The sequence below is a fragment of the Colius striatus genome, chromosome 8, assembly GCF_028858725.1.
Source record: "Colius striatus isolate bColStr4 chromosome 8, bColStr4.1.hap1, whole genome shotgun sequence".
Taxonomy (NCBI): domain Eukaryota; kingdom Metazoa; phylum Chordata; class Aves; order Coliiformes; family Coliidae; genus Colius; species Colius striatus.
The window spans coordinates 1,934,702-1,951,566 of record NC_084766.1 but is presented as its reverse complement, the minus strand read 5'-3'; the positions used below and the strand labels follow the sequence as shown (position 1 = coordinate 1,951,566).

The following is a 16,865-nucleotide window of genomic DNA, read 5'->3' as shown; positions in this document are numbered from 1 at the left end:
AGAGGTGCTGCAGGGGGTAGGGGAGGTGCTGCAGGGGAGGTGTTGCAGGTGAGGTGTTGCAGGGGAGGTGCTGCAGGGGTCAGGGGAGGTGTTGCAGGGGAGGTGCTGCAGGGGGCAGGGGAGGTGCTGCAGGGGAGGTGTTGCAGGGGAGGTGTTGCAGGGGAGGTGTTGCAGGGGAGGTGCTGCAGGGGAGGTGTTGCAGTTGAGGTGTGGCAGGGGAGGTGTTGCAGCGGGGCAGGAGAGGTGCTGCAGGGGACAGGGGAGTTGCTGCAGTGGGGCAGGGGAGGTGCTGCAGGGGAGGTGCTGCAGGGGAGGTGCTGCAGGGGGCAGGGAGGCCACGGCTCCGTTTGCAGCAGGGTGTGACGTGCAGCCGGGCAGGTGGAACTCTGTGTGGCTGCTCCTAAGCGCAGGTTGTGTCTTGCAGCACCAGCGTGCTCACAACGACCCCGTGGCCCTCAACCACAGCTTCCAGCAGGTGCTGTCTGCAGCAGCCCAGGCGCCCCCTGCGCTGCGGGCGCTGCGGAGCCGCTGCCTGCTGCCCGGCTGCTACGCCACGCACCTCGAGCGCTGGCTCAGCTACTACCCAGCCGCACAGGTACGAGCTGGGGAGCCCCTGCCAGGGGAAGGGAGCAGCCCCAGCCCCTGGTAGCAGCATGTCACCTGCTGCCTTGGCTTTTGGGACGCTCCTGCCAGCAGCCGACCCGAATCGCGGCCTGACCCCCCTGGGTTTGCGCCTGGGTGTGTTTACAGAGGGTGGGGTGTGCAGGGGGGCACTGGGAGCTCCCACAGCAGCACCAGCAGCCTCAGCCGTGCCTTGGTGCCTCCCGGCAGCCCTGGGAGCCTCTGCAGCCGTCCAGCCACGTGCTAAGGCGTCAGTGCTAAGGAGAGGCCGCTCCTTAGGGTCTGTGCTGGGAAGCACGAGGCCTTGGCTGCCCAGTGCAGGGAAATGCCCCTGCAGGGGTGTCAGGATTGTGTGTCAGGCAAGAGCCAGTGCAGGCCATTCCTGTCCCTGCATCCCCAGCCATGGATGACCTGTTCAGTACAATGTGAGCGAGGGCACGTTTGCTCAGTTCCTTTCTGCTGCTGGGGTTGCCCTCAGACAGACAGGCTGTAACCCAGCAGAGCCTTGTAAATGCCCATTTAGTGTCTCATCCTCTGCCGAGCCTCAACTGTACATGGCAGATGTGCCAAAGCTAAAAGAGTTGGGACAACACTCTGGGGCTTGTATCTCATTGTCTTCCTCTCCCTGGAGGCTCCTGCTGAGGAAGGACACAGGCAGACACCCCCTCCTTGTACTTACTCCTGGTGTCCTGCCTTGCCCAGGTTCCAGCTCACTGACTCTTTGTGCCCTGCTCTTTGGCACTGGTAGTTTATTAGCACAAGTGTTTGTTGCTGTGTGTCATACATGGAACAGACTAACCACAGGTTACAAAAGCCTGCTGAGCACAAAGGCTGCTGCCATCCCCAGGGAAGAGAGGAGGTTTGGGGCTTAGTGACAGAGCCAAAGGTGAGTTTATTAAGCTGAGCCCCTCATGGTCACTGTTTGCTTGTGGCCCATATCACACCTCCTGTGCCTGTGGGGTCAGATGGGCCCCCATGTGGTGCTCAGAGTGCCCAGGCTTTGGCAGCCATCCCTCACCCACAGCAGGCCAGGGGAGGCTTTGAGATGCAGGCAGCTCCCAGGGGTCGTTCAGCACGAGCTGCAGGGTTAAGGAAGCTGCTGTCTCTTCCAGATTCTCATTGTGGATGGCCAGGAGCTGAGACACAACCCTGCCTCTGTCATGGACAACATCCAGAAGTTCTTGGGAGTCACACCACTCTTCAACTACACTCAGGCCCTCAGGTAGGGAAGTGCTTTTGGGGAGGAGGCTGTCTCAGCCACGAGTGATCCTAATGAGCACTTGATTGGAACACTACCTGTGTCTGAGCTGCTGGGGGTTCAGAGAAACCAGCTGCAGACAGAATGAGATGCTCCAGTGAGCCTGGAATCACAGCAGAGTCTTTGCAGAAGTGGCAGAGGAAGGGACAGGCTTTGGCACTGTCACAGAGGTCGCTCACAGCAGCACTTACAGCGGCTCCCTCGGTCTTTGTGGCTTCAGAAAGAGACCGGGGCCACAACACAGAGCTCTGAGATGAAGAGCCTGTGACTGCAGGGGATGTGGACTCGAGGTGCCCAGTGTTCCTGGAGGCAGCACTGAGCTGGAGGGTGTCCCTCAGCCCTTACTGGCACCTCTCTCTGGTGAGGTGCAGTTTGAAGGTGAACTGTGGCTGTGTGGGGCTGCAGTGGAAACTGCAAGCTCCCTGGAGAGCCTGGATCTTGTTGTTTGGCTTCTCCAGCTCAGCTTTGGCCAGGTGAGGGGACAGGACAGACCAGAGCCAGCCATGGTTCCCAGCAAGAAAAGAAACAGTGACTCTCATTGACATGGCTTGGGGGTTCTCTAATACTTCTCAGCTGTGACAGGGAGCCTGCAAAGAGCTGACATCCCCTAAGACATTGTGATTCCCCCAGCTCACCAGGCACATGCTGTAACACTGTGTTACCTCTGAAGCAGGAGGCTGGGACAGGGGTGCAGCTGCTTTCTTGTCAAAATGGTGAAGTGCTAAAACGAAACCCAGGCCCCAGAACCAAACCAATGCTCCAGGTAGATAAATAAACCTCAAAGCACCTTTGTAAAAGCAGGGAGAGGGGGAGGAGCCGTGCCTTTGCCTGGCTGCTGCTGCATGGGCACGTGGCCATCTCTCTTAAAGACAAGTGTCCTTTCCAGATTTGATGAAGCAAAAGGATTCTGGTGCCAGCTGCTGGAAGGAGGGAAGACCAAATGCCTGGGAAAGAGTAAGGGAAGGAAATACCCCGACATGGATTCCTCAGTGAGTAACTGCCTGGGAGCTGTTGGCAGCCAGAGGGTGGGAACCAGCCCCCCCAGCTGGCTTCTCCTGCCCTGTGAGCGCCCGGGGGCACAGGGGGAGGGGGAGACGTTGTGTCTCACTAACGGGCTCTGTGTTTCCCCCAGTCACGCCTGTTCCTGAGGGACTTCTACCGGGAGCACAACCTGGAGTTATCCAAGCTGCTGAGCAGGCTGGGGCAGCCCCTGCCCTCCTGGCTGCGGGAGGAGCTGCAGAACTCCAGCTGGAGCTGAGCCTGCCCCAGTGCCACCGGGCTGTGGGGCTCCAGCACCTCCTGCCGTGCCACCTCTTGCCCAGCCACAACCAGGGGACAGAGGAGCCAGGAGCAGAGCAAGTGCAGGTGCAGCCTGGCCCCAGCCTTGGGAAGGGGCTGCTGCCTCTGCCTGCCCTGGGCCACCGAGGGCCAGGCTCCTTGAGTATTAATGGTGTGTTCCACGTGACTTTGACTTGCAGGAAGATTTGGAGAGAGCGTGGTCAGTGCTTCATGGGTAAATTGCTCTTCTCACTATCTGACACTGGCAGCAGCTGCAGGGTTCATGTGTAACAAGAGGTGAGCTGAGGAGCCCACTGCTGAGAAAAGAGCCAGCAGCAGCTTACATAAAGGGGAATCTAGTCCAGTGGCCCCCAGCTTTCATGCAGGAGGCTGTGTGGCAGCAGCAATGGCCAGGAGCACCCCCTTCCTCCCCAGCCAGGGGCCAGGGGCCATGCTCCTTCCTTCCAGTGCCACCCTGTGGGTAACAGAGGTGAGGTTGCCTGTCCTTACCTGCAGCACTGGTGTGATGCAGCACCCAGTGCCTTGGTGCAGCAGACAAGGGGAGATGAGGCCACGCTGCAGCTGTTGCCACACAGAATCGATTTGCTGTCTGAGGGAAAAGGTTGGCACCTGTGACAACGTGGCAGGTATTGCTCTGCTGGGACTTTGGCCACGTCAAAAGATAACCAAGGAGCAGTGTGTCCCTTAGAGCACGGTGGAGGCAGGTGTTGGTGCAGCACAGCAGCAGGGGGGACTGGAAGATCAGGCAGATCCAGCTGCAAGCAGACACTTCAGGTCCCCAGGAGGGGGGGAAAAAAGCCCCATTTTTCTCTTTGCAGCAGCTCCAGGCCCCCTAGGCCTGTGCTGGTAGCTGTGCTGATAGCTGGCACCTCTTTCAGTCCCCTTGCAGCCCAACAAGCCCAGGAGAAAGGCAAAAACACCAGTTAACAGTAAGTATCCTTCAGCTGCATAGCGAGGGCTCAGAGGCTGAGGTGGTTTCCCATGTTCCAAAGGAGCAGTTTTGTTTCTGCTTGAGCTTCACCTCTGCAGCTGCTGCAGAATTCTCCCCAGAGGAGCTGGCTGGAGGGGACCATGGTCCTTCCTCCCCCCTGGGCATAGCTGGGGCTGGGAGGGTGCTGCAGCTCCAGAGAACAGAGGGGCAGATGGTGGGAACTCTGCAGGGTTGTGTCCCCTGCAGCGAGCGGTGGCTCCAGCCAAGCTTCTCCCTTGAGCCTTAGGTATGGTGTATTTTGGAATGAATGGTGCATTTACCATTGTATGTAAATGTATATAGTATGCAATATAGTATTTTATTTCCTGTGGCCCTGGAAAGGGTTATTTTTGTGCAGCCAACAAAGAGAAAGGCCAGAAAGACTAGAAGCCCCTCTCTCACTGCTGTTGGAGAGATGAGCCCGACTTCCTGCACTGGATTCCTGTACAGCATCATTCACATTGAATGATAAGAAATTCTTGGCTCTCAAAGCTGAGCACAAGTGTCTGAATAAAGGCTAGAAGTAGCAGCAAGTGGAGATTCAATAAATGTACTACTTCTTTTTCTTGTTTGTGATGATTTGGAGTGATGATGTCACGGAGCCCACACTGCTGGAAGGGGAAGCCAAGCTGAGCAGCCTGCTCTGGGCCTTACAGCTGAGAGCTGGGGGGGAAAGGAAAGGGGTTCAACTCCTAGCAACGCAGACACAGTGTCCTAAAGCTTATAAACCATGTTCTAAACTCACCCAGCAGCTCTCCCTTCAGCCAGTGCTCCACAGCAGCCCAGGGCTGCTGCTGCTTCAGCAAACGGAGCTTCCTGCCCTGGGCCCAGGACAGCTGCTCACTTGCTTCATGCTTCCTGTGGTCCAGCTTTCAGGAGGTGGATGCATTGAACCATTGGAAAATAATCAAGGCACTGGGTATCAGTGCTGGGAGAGGTTCACTCAATGCCAGTGTCCTTCACTCAGGCCAAACAAGGGCTGTGTCTTTCCCTCCCCCCCATTCAGGTCTGTGCTGTTCCAGTTCTTATTGCTTATGCTAATGACAAACAGCTCACCTGCTGAGGCCAGATCCAAATGTGGGATGTCCTCACCTGAGCTACCTGCTGAAGAGTCACCTTCACCCCTGGTACCTCCCTCTGACAGCAGCTTGCTGCAGAAGCTGCCCTGTTGCCACAGCCCTGCAAAGCTCTGGAAACAAACACCCTCTCCTACGAGAAGCTCTTGCAGCAGCAGCAGCTCTGTAGTCTCAAGAAGCCACCATCAGTTACCAGACAGTGACCCACTGGGCATCACAGACCCTCATTCTTCCTTCTGCTGGTGTGAGTCCTCAGCACTGGGAGGTGAGCACTGGCACCACAGGAAACAAAGCTCTGGATTATTAAAGCAAGGCCTCAGAGCATCTGTCTGTCCATACCTACCTCAGCATATGAAGCTTCTCACACACAAGCTGTGGAATTCAATCAGGAAGATACTTGAAATTGTCAGCTGCTGCCTTTTTCTACCATGTATAGAAAATACTGGCCCAGGGTAAAGCCCTTTGAGGGAGATGGGGACAGTCCCTCTGCAGGAGGCAGAATGCATCAACCACAGTAGAATCTGATGATTGCTGAAGACCTGCAATTGTCACAGAATCATGGTGGTTAGAAAAGTCCAAGCCCTTACCTCACACTGCCAGCACTGCAGAGGCCCGTGGGCCTGGAAAAGCTGCAGCTCCTGGGACTCAGAGTGGCACCCACCAGCCCAGCAACCTGGTCAGACTCATCGTGGTCTCACACCTGGTAACAGAATCCTTTGATTCCTTGCTGATCATTTTGCTGTAGCAATAGCAACAGGGCAAGAAAAAGCAATGACAAAACAGGTCCCAACGAGCCACATGCATCTGAAGCAAAGCTCTTCCTCCCCCCTGTTGAATCCTGGGTGTCTCCTGGCTGACACAGTGCAGCTGGGAGCAGGACAGGAGACAGCAGCAGCTCACAGACATGTGGCATACACTCACACACAGTGTTCAGCAGCCTGCCTCAAGCTATCAGGGCTTTACACTTTGCTTCTTTCCCCTTAAGGCTTGTGGGGGGGTTAAAAAAGCAAAGGCAGCATAAACACCAAGCACTGATCATATGAGGAGCTAATGAAGTGATGCTCACCTCTGAGAAACACTTTTGCCACCAGAAAACCTGTATTCCTTATGCTTATCTCCACTGCTCTGGAGAACCAGGTAGAATTGATCCATCTCTTTTTGGCTTTCAAGAGTGCTCCCCTGCACTGCTGGGCTGACACAGCACTCCTGCCTCAGCTGAGACGTGGCTGGAGAGGACAGGGACTAATGCAGCACTGAGGAGTGATGAAAGCTGTAAGTGCAACCAGGCAACACCAAGGAAAACAAGTTACTTGCTGAGAGAGCAGAGCCAGGACCTGTTCATGTCAGCCACCAGTTACATTTGAGCACAGAAAGAAAGGACACAACAAACACACTCAACATGTAGGTGGGAGCCATTCACTCTATCAGCAGGAAAAGCAAAGTCATACACTAGTTACGATCACCAGCAAATGCTGAGGAGCCCTCATGGCCCAACCTGGCCTCCCAAAAGCAAGCATTAAGCTGAAAGAAGTGAAGAGGCATCAGCAGGAGGCCCTGAGCACACCTTGCTGCTGTGCCAGCTGCATCCTGGCTCATTCCTTTCAACACCCTGCCCTTCTCTCAGTGTCTAGGTAAGCAAAATCCATCTGTCTCAACAGAAAACCGTTTCAGATGGATGCAATGTCTGACTGACACCAGGAGGTGGGGATGGGCTTGATGAGTAGCTCCACGTTTCCTCTGGTTCCATGGCCTGTGCACTCCAGCACTGGGCAGCAACAGCCAAGCTGCTGCTCAGTGAGCTGGGAGAGCAGAAAGTCTGTGGTTGCAGTAGGCTGGAAACTTGCCTGCTTAGGATCTAAGGGTAGTCTTCTAATAGATCTCACAGGTAAGGCTCTGACACTTCATGTCCCTTCATTTCCAGTCCAAACACAGTGCAGCAACAGCTGCTTCAGCTCCTGACACACATTCAGCTCCTGTCCTGCTTCTTTCCTTCTAGAAGACACCAGGCTGTGCTCTCCACTCCACTCCAGGAGTTTTGCCCAATAAGAGGCAGCTCATTCATAAACCACATGGAGTTTAGTTTAAACCCCACAAAACTTGACACTTTCTTACCAGCAGCAGCATTTAGGATTGGCATGGAACCAGACAGCTTATGCAGAAAGACAAGGGGCTGTAAGGAGACCTTCAACTCCTTATTGTTGCACACGGGTGCAGCACACAGAGCCAAACCCAAGGAGCCCCTTCATCTGTTCTGCCCTGTGCCTCTGCCTTTAAGAGTATCAATGAAAACACCAAACAGCACCAGCAGGTATATTTCTAGCTTGCAGAAACTAAAAGCTCCCCGTTGTCATTGGCTAAACACAAGTAAGAAGCAAAACACATGAGTGCAGAGACATTACATTCCTGCCATCCATCAGCCATCTGACTTCCAGCTTTAAAAGCCCTGAAATGTATGTGCTTGTCTGCTCACAAATGGCAGCAGCCTTTTACATCTCCTTGGCATCCAAATAAAAGCTTTCTGAGCTCACTCTTCTGCAGTGCTGTCTGTTGGGTCTCTTGCACAGGCCACCAAAGCTCTCTCTAAGGACAAGGCAGCGAGCACCAGCCTCCAGGAACAACCACAGCAAGGGTAAGCAGCTGCTCTTTTGCACTTGGGAAACACAAAGCTCTGCATAACCACACAATATTCCTAGTGTCAAGACCAAAGAAGGAAGCTAGTGGCTGGCAGAAGGGCAGGCAGAGCATCCCAGGCCACTGACCCCCATCAAGGGCCCAGCCCACACCTACTGCAGCCGTTTCATTCTCAGGTCTGTACCTGACCAAGAACCCTTTGGCTCACAACTAGTGTCCAGAGCTCTGGCTCCTTGCCTGGTGCTGGCCTGGCCTTCCCCAAGGTGGGACAGCTCTCTGCCAGTGCCCACAGGAGCTGCCACAGACACCCAGCTCCATCAGCCTGCCAACACCACAGCAGAGAGGAGAGAGTCGGTCTAAGAAAACGAGTGTTTAATCGGGAAACGAGAAGAGACAGGGGATAAGAAACTGATTACAGGAGAGTAACACCCCAGCCAAAGGAAACACAGATTGTACAACTCGGAACAACCAGCATCAAACTGAGCCAGCAGTGCCCCGCAGGGACCCTCCTGAGAAACAGCCCAAGCGCTTCTGGCAGCCTCCGGGCAGCTGGGCACAGGCACGGGCCAACTGCCCCAGCTCCAGCTCCTGCCTTCAGCAGCTGCTGCAGAAAAGCCACCAGAGAGGTGGCCCTGGCCCTGCTACCCCAGGCTCTGCTAGCCCAGGCTCAGCTGCTCTCAGCAGGAGGTGCCGAAAGCAAAGGAGGGAGCCCCGGCTGCAGCCCCCGCCAGGAGCTGGGGTGTGGAGTGAGAGAAGCCCATACAAAACACCAAAGAAAAACCCCAAAACAGAGAAAGTTTACATATTTATAAATGCCAAAATAAATATCTGAAACAGAATCCCCCACCCCTCAGACTCAGTGTCAGCACACTGCAAACTGCTCAGCACAGCCCCCGGGGGCTCGGAGGCAACACGCAGTCACTACAGCACAGGGCAGCCGGCTCAGCTTCCCCAGGGGCCTGGCTGCTCCCCCAGCCCGCAGCCCTCGGAAGCAACACGCAGTGGCTACACCACAGGGCAGCCAGCTCAGCTTCCCCAGGGGCCTGCTGCTCCCCCAGCCCGCAGCCCTGAGCAGGGAGCAGCCAGCCCAGCGCGGCGCCGACACGCAGCGGTGCTGGAGAGGAATGTCATGGTATATAAATACATCAGGTCAGTGGTTTCCAACAGGTTAAAACTAAAAAAAATAACGAATAAAAAACCAAACCCCCAAAGAAAAGGCCCCAGAGAGGCTGCAGGACGCAGGGTGGTGTGGATGGAAGCACAGCGAGGCGGGGCAAAGGGCCGCGTGTCCTGCTGTCACGGCGAGAAGGTGGCCATCTCCAGGGACACCCTCTGCCACAGCTCCTTGGTCTGCTTGCTGCGCTTCAGGTTCTGCAGGATGTCGTTGAACTGCATCATGCCCATGGGGGTGAGGCAGAAGGCGCTGCGGGCGCTGCGGATGGCGTTCACGAAGTCGTCGTAGTCGGCCGGGATCAGGTGGATGAGCCGGTGGTGGATGTACTGCAGGGCGACGGGAACCAGCCTCATGACCTGCCCGCCGCCCCTCCGGCTGCCCAGCCTCACGGGACACTCCAGAGCTCCCAGGGCAACGTGGCTGTCCTGCTCTTCAACCTGCTGAGTCCCAGCCCTGCCCTCACCCTGCCCAGCCCACCACTACCCCACAGCCCTCAGCACCTCGGCTTTGGGATCCCTCCCTGGGCAGCCTGGCACAGGGCTGACACCCCTCTCAGGGAAAAAGCTCTTCCTAATCTCCAATCTCAACCTCCCCTGAGGCACCCTGAGGCCGTTTCCTCTTCTGTCACTCATTACTGGGGAGCAGAGACTGGTCTGCACCTCTGTCAGGGGGCTGTACAGGGTGATCATGACTCCATCTGCAGGTTATGCACAGGAATCCAGCACGTTCCCTGGGCATCTCCTCTGCCAGGGGGCAAGGAAGGAGTCAGGCTCACACCACGTTGCTACATCAAAACAGCTTCTGACAAACCTATTTCCCTACTAGGGCTCAGAAAAGAGCTCAGGGGAGGCAGCTGTCCTTCTCCAAAGCATCACTAGGTGCCAGGACAAGGAGGCCCTGGGTGTGCAGCCTCCACACAGGCAAGTGATGCCCGTTGGAGTCCCTGCTGAGAGACAGGATTACACTGGGCAGTGGAGCAACTCAGCTGCCAGCCCCTTGCCCTCTGCACACAGACAGAGGCAGTGCCTGCACAGGCCCCCCGTTACCTGCATGTAGGCCTGCTGGCACCTTTGCACCAGCTGATGGAAGGCTGGGGTGCGCAGGTGGTTGTGCACATGGGCAGGGTTCAGCCTCTGCAGAGCCTCCATGATGATCTCCTGGAGCACAAAAGGGCTCAGCACCCCCTTGGCTGCACCAACGCAGAACTGATGCACGTAGTTGACACCTGCACAGGAAGGAAAAGGCACAACAACAGTGTTAAGGTAAGAGACACGCAAGTACTTCCAGGAAGAACCTGGATTTGGAGCACCTGCTTCTCAGTGTCATGTATCCTCCCAGCAGGCTTGGGCCACAGAGCCTGTCAGCTCTTGGGGACAAGGGACCAGCCCAAGATATCCTTCAGGTCTGAGCAGAGACCAGGAACCACCTCAGCTACTGATGCTCCCAGGTCACTCCTCTTTAAAGGGGACGTGAAAGACAACTGACCTGGCAAGGTAACTGCAGGGGAAAGGGTTTACTGCACCTCTTGCAACTGCTGCTTGCCTGCACAGCTGGGAGGCACCTGCAGCCCCAGAGATCTTCTGAAACAGCCTCAGGAACGGCAAACTCCAGCAAGTGGATTTGTGCACAGTCCTGCTCTGAGCCTTACCCAGCTTGGCAGCTAACCCAAGGAGCCACTTGACATCCTCTGTGTAGGGGGGGCTGCGGGAGAAGTTGTTGGGATGGTCGTTGGGAGCTCTTCGGCCGATCATCTCCAGAGCCAGCATCCCTGTGAGAAAGGGGCAGCCAGGGTCAAGCAGCACTTCTGCCCAGTTAAGACTGTGTCCAGCACTTCACTCCCTGCCACACAATCTGATGGGCCTGCCCTTTGCCAGCAGACAACCCCCGAGCTGCAGAGAGCACAGAGCAAAACAAAAGGCCCAGCTCGGAGCCTGTCACCACAGGAGGCATTGCATGAACATCTGGAACCGCTGGGAAACTCCAGGCTGAGGAATCTGCACAGCCAACACACCTCAGCAGAGCTGCACAGAGGCACTGGCATCTGGAGCAGGGTGAGGCAGACAGACAGCCCCACAGGCTGCAGCACCAGCCCTCCTGCGAGCAACGCCTCAGCCCCCAGTCTCAGCACAGAGGAGCTGCCCCAGTCAGCTCACTCAGCTGCAAAGGCACTGAGCTGCAGTGCTGCCACTCTGAAAACATTTCACTTATGTTCCTCCCACAAATCCCCCTCTTTAAAAAGTCTTAAAATACCAACAGGCACTATGTCTTTATCCTCCAGACCCTCTCCCAGTCACCTGTTGCTCAGGCTATTAACTGCCTTTCATGGCACTTCCCTACCACTTACCGCTGAGGTGTCGCCAGTGACATCTGCACCCTCTTCTGGCTACCAAGTACCCTCCCCTCAAGCAGTCTCTAGATAGCCTTCCTGCTGTTTCTCTTCATTTGCTGCCCTGAGATGGCTTTCCTTAACCTTAGAGGCTCCTCTCTCCCTCCCCAAGCACCCACTGGCTTGGCCCGTGTCTCTGCATGAGCAGCTCACTGCAGTCTAAGCTCCATCAGAAACCCAAGGCTGACATCCCCGTCCCAATGGCAGCTGAGGCAGAGACTCCATCTCCTCATAACCAGTGACTGGGAAAGAAATGCTAACTGCATACACTCTCTGTCAGCCTTCAATGACCTGGCTGGAAAGGCACAGGGCACATCCCCCCGTGTTCCTGACCCCCCCACTGATATTATTCAAGCAGAAGTGTGCCTCCACCATCCAGCAAGCAGCAGGAGCTCAACTCCATTTCTTCCACATAGTCACAACCTGCACAGCCCCATCCAGCCTCCTTTACCCTGCTGAAAGGCAAGACTCTGCCCAGCTCTAACCCACTTGTCTCTCTCTTCTACCCTGCCGGCTTTCACCAGCAACTGTTCACTCTCACCTTGCTTTGTCTCCATTTTTAGCCTCCACAAACGCTCACCAACTGCCTTTCCCCGTGCTGCAGAGATGCCACCACCTCCCACAGGTGGGGTGGCCAATGCTGGGGACAGTGCAAAGCTGCAGCCCTGCCCCCAGCCCATCCTTACCGACTCGGTATGCGGAGTGGAGGTAGTGCAGGCCCTGGGGGCTCACGGGCTGGCTGTGCTGCTCATCCTCTGCAGGAAACCCCCCTGTAACGAGGGAGTTGGGCTGTGAGGACAGACTTGTCAAGGAAGCCCCCTGAATGGCTGGGAATGTTGATCCTGCATGGACACTTCCTACTGAAGAGAGCAAAACAGCAGCATTAGGACCCAACAGCAGCCTAAAAGAAGGTTTGCTCGGGCCATGGTGTCCCTCACTGACCGTCCCCTGCCCAGGTAGTGTTCTGAACGGAGCAGTGGAGCAACCAAAAAGCACAGGCCACAGTGGGCTGGGAATAGCTCTATTTGGTTGGCAAGCAGGGCTTGCAGGGGGTGAGTCACATGCTGGTCCATCTCTTTTGCAGTGCATCATGACATGCCCATCACCCATGGTTTATGTGTACACACGGGTCTCGACTCAAAGGCCTTTGCTGCTATTAAGTGACAGGCCTGGCTCTGATTGCTTGCTCCTTTACAAGTGTGTGCTTGTCTACACCTGAGGAGAAACCCCTGAGGAAAAAAAAAATCACTGAGCAGGAACAGCATTAAGTCACTCAAAGACCAAGTTGAACACTGTGAGGTCCCTCAGCTTGTGCTGTAAGGCAGCTGCAGCTCCATCCCGCTGCCGTGCGGGAGGAGCGGTCCCGGAGGCAAACCTCCAACACAGCCCTGCAAACAACAGCCCTTCTGTACCCTGGCAGGACCTACCAACAGCACAAACAACCGAGAAGCTCTGCACCTTCACACACTTCACGAGTCAAAGGAAACCACAGGAAAGTCCAGTGCATTGTGCCACCCAAACTTGCAGTGACGGCGCTTAACGCTCAGCCCACGAGCTGAACCCTGACAGGGGACTCAGCTTGTCTAACCCGCCCGCCACCTCTTCCACAAAGCTGTGGAGAGGAAACAGCAAGGGCAGCCTGACAATTCCAGAGCAGAGGTGTCATTAGGTGTGTGCACATCGTTATTTCACAGCCTCCCTGTGGTGCTGCTCCACCAGCCTGGGAAATGCTGCAGCTTCCCATTTCTGCTCTTCCCCTGCCACCTCCAGCCACGGGTGAACACCCGAGAACAACGTGCCTTCAGGAGACATCTGTCTGACCTCCCCAACCAGGCACACACAGTGCCAAACAATCCACAACACGGGGCAAAATCCATCCAAAATGCAAGATAAAAAGAGCTGGAAAGGTTCTCCTGATACTCTGAAGGAGGCCAACACAGCTCCTAAGTCTTTTCCTGTGCACCAGTCTTCTCCAGCACCTGGCAAGCTGCAAAGCACTGCTAAGCAACCCTACAAACAGGCAATCACTGCACAGCCTCTGCCCTGAGGGGACAACAGAGTCTGGCTCAGCCATGGCCCAGAACCCCGTGGCAACGACAGCACGTTCACCCTGCAGTCCACAGCTGCTGCTCCAGTGCTGCACACGACTTGATGGCTCTTCACCACCCCTCTGACCTCAACAACAACGTGCGAGCAGTCGCTCGGGCTGCCAGCGACAGGGTCCTGCCAGAGCATCTGTCCTCTCTAGGATTCGGATCCTGGCTGCCTCCAACCCCTCCCAGCAGAAAAGGCATCTGCTAGAGCTAAGAGAAGTCTGCCTTCACCTGACCCAACAGAACCACAAAACGCCTGCTCAAGGTCGCCTGTGCTCACCTTGCCCTAAGGAGAGGGGAAATAAAGCTCTAAAAGTCAGGAATCAGAAAGGCCAGGAGGGCTCCAAGCACACTTCAGTCTGAGAGGCCAAAATCATTACGTACTGGCAGCTGAGCCAAACAGACATTGAAGCTCCACTAGCTGAACCAGGCCCCACTGTGACTGCCAGGGCCCCCAGAGCACGTGGAGCTTTAGGCTGGGGTGGTTTAGCTCGGAACTCCGCCAGCGCCCTGGTTGCACCTGCGGTGAGTGAGGAGCAGGGCTCGAGCGGGGTCCAGCAGGAGACGAGGGGATGCTGCTGCCGTGCACGGCCCAGGGCTGTGCCACTTACTCGCCACGTTGGAAGACAGTGACAGTCCTGTCTCGCTGTGATAGGGATGCACAGCAATCTGTGTCATGGAGGGGACGGGCACGCCGGGGAAGGACACGGCTGTGGCTGCCAGGGACGGCGTGGTGACCGAGTACGGGTACTGCGCTCCTATGAACGCCGGGTGGACGCCCTGCAACACAGAACAAACAACAGGCAGCCCCGCTTCATCTGAGCACCCACACCCAGGCCACAGCGCAGCTCCCCACACAGCCCCCGGCACGGGAGGAGGGACCGGCGCAGGCACCAGGCTGCGGCACACGACCGCTGCAGCTTCCTGCTCCCTCCTCCTTTCACACCCCAGCAGCTGCCAGGGAAACAACCCAAGGAGTCTCAAAAGCATGCAGAGGTTTTATTTCCCTCTGCAGTCCCTACTTATTGTGCAAGACGAGCTCTCTGTCCAGCGCCTTCTGAGGAACTACAGGGCAGTGAAAAGCCACCAAGGCACCGTACTTCACGTTAGGTGTGAGACTTGCCGTGCCCCCACAGCGATGCCAAAGCTGGGCTGGGCAGGCAAACGAGGGGCAGATGGGCAAGGAAGCGAGAGCAGAAGCTGGAGCCACAGCAGCCCGAGCCCCGAACTCACCTGCGGGTAGGCGGAGCCGGGCACGGGGAAGACGGCGGGGCGCGGCATGTGCTGCAGCGTGTGGCCCAGGTACTGCGGGCTGCAGGGGATGTGCGTCTGCAGCGCGGTGTAGGGGTGCAGGCCCTGCGCGTGCCCGTGCGCCATGGCCGGCCCCGCCATCGTGTGCTGCTGGTACATGGTGGAGCCCACCGAGATGACGGGCACCACCGTGGCCGCGGCGGTGACGGCGGCCGCCACGGTGACGGCGCTGGGCTCCGAGCTGACCCGGCTGTCTGGCAGCCCGCGGGCCGCCTCCGAGGGTGCTCGCGCCCCGCTGGAGCTGCAGCCGCTGGCGCCTTCACGCTGGGCCGGCGTCCCGCCCACAGTCTGCTCGTAGAGCCAGTACCACTGGTGAGCGACTTCGAAGAGCACTTCAGGGTACACGCCGCCTCCTTTGGCCGCCTCCTCCACTGCCATACAGGCCTTCTCCAGCATCAGGTTGTCCTGGGGCAGGGAAAGGAAAGCACAAGCGAGCAATGCAGAGATGAGACGGCAGAACTGCCAACAGGGAGCTCCGCAAACGCCGCGGGGGCACAGAGAGAGCTCGGCTGTGCAGCGGCAGAACCACGGCCGCTCACTAACGCCAGGAGCAGCCCACAGAGCTGGGCTCAAGGCCACTCAGCCGCCCAGCACAGCCAGTCCCACAGGTAACAGCCCGCGCCAGCCGGCCGCCACGAGCCGCTCACCTGCTCCTTACACTGCACCAGGGCCCTCTGGATCTCGTTTGGGTTCAGCGCGTGGGCGTGGGGCAGGCAGCTGAGCGCCAGCTCCGCAGCTGCCCGCACCATGTTGGAGTCTCTGGCCCGTGAAGCTCTGTCTGCCAACGACGCCACCTCCGGGGGGGTCAGGTGCCCATCCCAGCACTCCACCAAGATGTTCAAGGCCGCACTGCCGATCTCCATGGCCTGCCCTAAGGGGAAGGGAGAAGACTCTCACACCACTGTACGCCCAGTGCAGCTCCAGGCTGCCTTCCCCCAACAGGAGCACGCTCCTCCCTTCCTTCCGAAGCAGTGCCACAGCCCAGCTGCTCCCTTTAGGCTTCAAGTTGAATTGAGGCTCTTCATCCCAAAGCACAGGACAGGCAAGAGCCCTCAATGAGCAAGCAGTGGGTGAGGGTGCCACTACTGAAGCTGAGCTAAAGAAGCGTTTGAAGCAGCGAGAGGAACTTGCTGGAGCTGATTTCAGCAGCCACAAACCACAGGCTGGGCTGTGCCTCTGTTTCCATCACACCAGGAAAACGTGACCTTTCAAAGGTGTCTTTCCCAGGCTCTAGCAGCCAGGTGGGTAGCAAAGCGGGTAAGCAGGTCTGGGTGCAAACAGGAGGAGGAGAAAAGCAGTATGCTGAACACAGCCAGAGCATGTCCAAAGCTGGCACGTGTCTGTCCCTTCAGCTAACCCCTGGGAGGAGAAGTCAAGACTAGTGTCTGTGTGAGAAGTGGTCTGTGGCTCTGAAGACCAAGAAGAAACAGGAACTTTCCAGGCCAAAACAAGCACCACTGTGTGGAACCACTGATGCTCAGCTCGTAGTGCCAGCTGTGCCAGCAGCTTGCATGGCTACCACAGCACATCAGCAGCATCACTTCTGGGCACGAGCTCGCCTCCCTCCCCTCCTTCCTGCCTGCCCTAAAACCAGCTTCCCAGTTCAGTTGTGCTATAACCTGTGATCCAGGAGACGTGGGAGGAGTAAGTCCGAGAGAGCCAGTTGGGAGACACGAAGTTGTGCAGCCCCAGCGCGTACAGCCCGATCTCAAAGGCGCACAGGTGGAGGTTGCGGTGTGGTCCCTGGTGCCCACCACTGGAGGAAGGGTGGGTAAAGATGGAGGTACTGCTGTTTCCACCTGCTTTGATAAGGACTGTCTTGGCCAACTCAAAGTAGAAGTGAGCAGCTGCCTCTGAGGGCTGGTTTGGGACGTGAGGAGCGTGGCTCTCCAGGCGCCTCCCTTTATACCTGCAAGAAGATGACAGAGGAGCTTTTGAGAGAGCAACAAGCACCCCAAGGTCACTAGCTGGAATGCACAGCTCCTGTCTTTAGAGTCCAGCAGAAACAAAGCAAAAGCTCCCAAGGAAGTTCTCCCTGATGCACAG

General features: G+C 56.9%; 2 protein-coding genes across 7 annotated transcripts in view; one reads left to right on the top strand and one right to left on the bottom strand.

Moving 5' to 3' along the window:
* Window positions 1-4,697, top strand: part of NDST2 (N-deacetylase and N-sulfotransferase 2) — a 117,420-nt gene extending 112,723 nt beyond the window's left edge. For 3 of the 4 annotated variants that reach the window (XM_062000820.1, XM_062000818.1, XM_062000819.1), the window contains 4 exons: window positions 425-595; window positions 1,734-1,843; window positions 2,766-2,868; window positions 3,012-4,697. In XM_062000820.1, coding sequence (XP_061856804.1) covers window positions 425-595; window positions 1,734-1,843; window positions 2,766-2,868; window positions 3,012-3,137 — 510 coding nt within the window. In that variant the 3' untranslated portion in view covers window positions 3,138-4,697. The remainder of the gene's footprint in view (window positions 1-424; window positions 596-1,733; window positions 1,844-2,765; window positions 2,869-3,011) is intronic. The other variant, XR_009819149.1, reaches the window with a different exon arrangement.
* A 3,950-nt stretch (window positions 4,698-8,647) lies between these two features.
* ZSWIM8 (zinc finger SWIM-type containing 8) overlaps window positions 8,648-16,865 on the bottom strand; it is a 55,409-nt gene continuing 47,191 nt past the window's right edge. Inside the window, exons 19-26 of one of the 3 annotated variants that reach the window (XM_062000815.1) lie at window positions 16,439-16,728; window positions 15,467-15,690; window positions 14,742-15,224; window positions 14,120-14,288; window positions 12,102-12,275; window positions 10,678-10,797; window positions 10,076-10,254; window positions 8,648-9,355 (exon numbers count right to left, since the gene is read on the bottom strand). In XM_062000815.1, coding sequence (XP_061856799.1) covers window positions 9,152-9,355; window positions 10,076-10,254; window positions 10,678-10,797; window positions 12,102-12,275; window positions 14,120-14,288; window positions 14,742-15,224; window positions 15,467-15,690; window positions 16,439-16,728 — 1,843 coding nt within the window. In that variant the 3' untranslated portion in view covers window positions 8,648-9,151. The remainder of the gene's footprint in view (window positions 9,356-10,075; window positions 10,255-10,677; window positions 10,798-12,101; window positions 12,276-14,119; window positions 14,289-14,741; window positions 15,225-15,466; window positions 15,691-16,438; window positions 16,729-16,865) is intronic. The other 2 variants (XM_062000816.1, XM_062000817.1) reach the window with 2 other exon arrangements.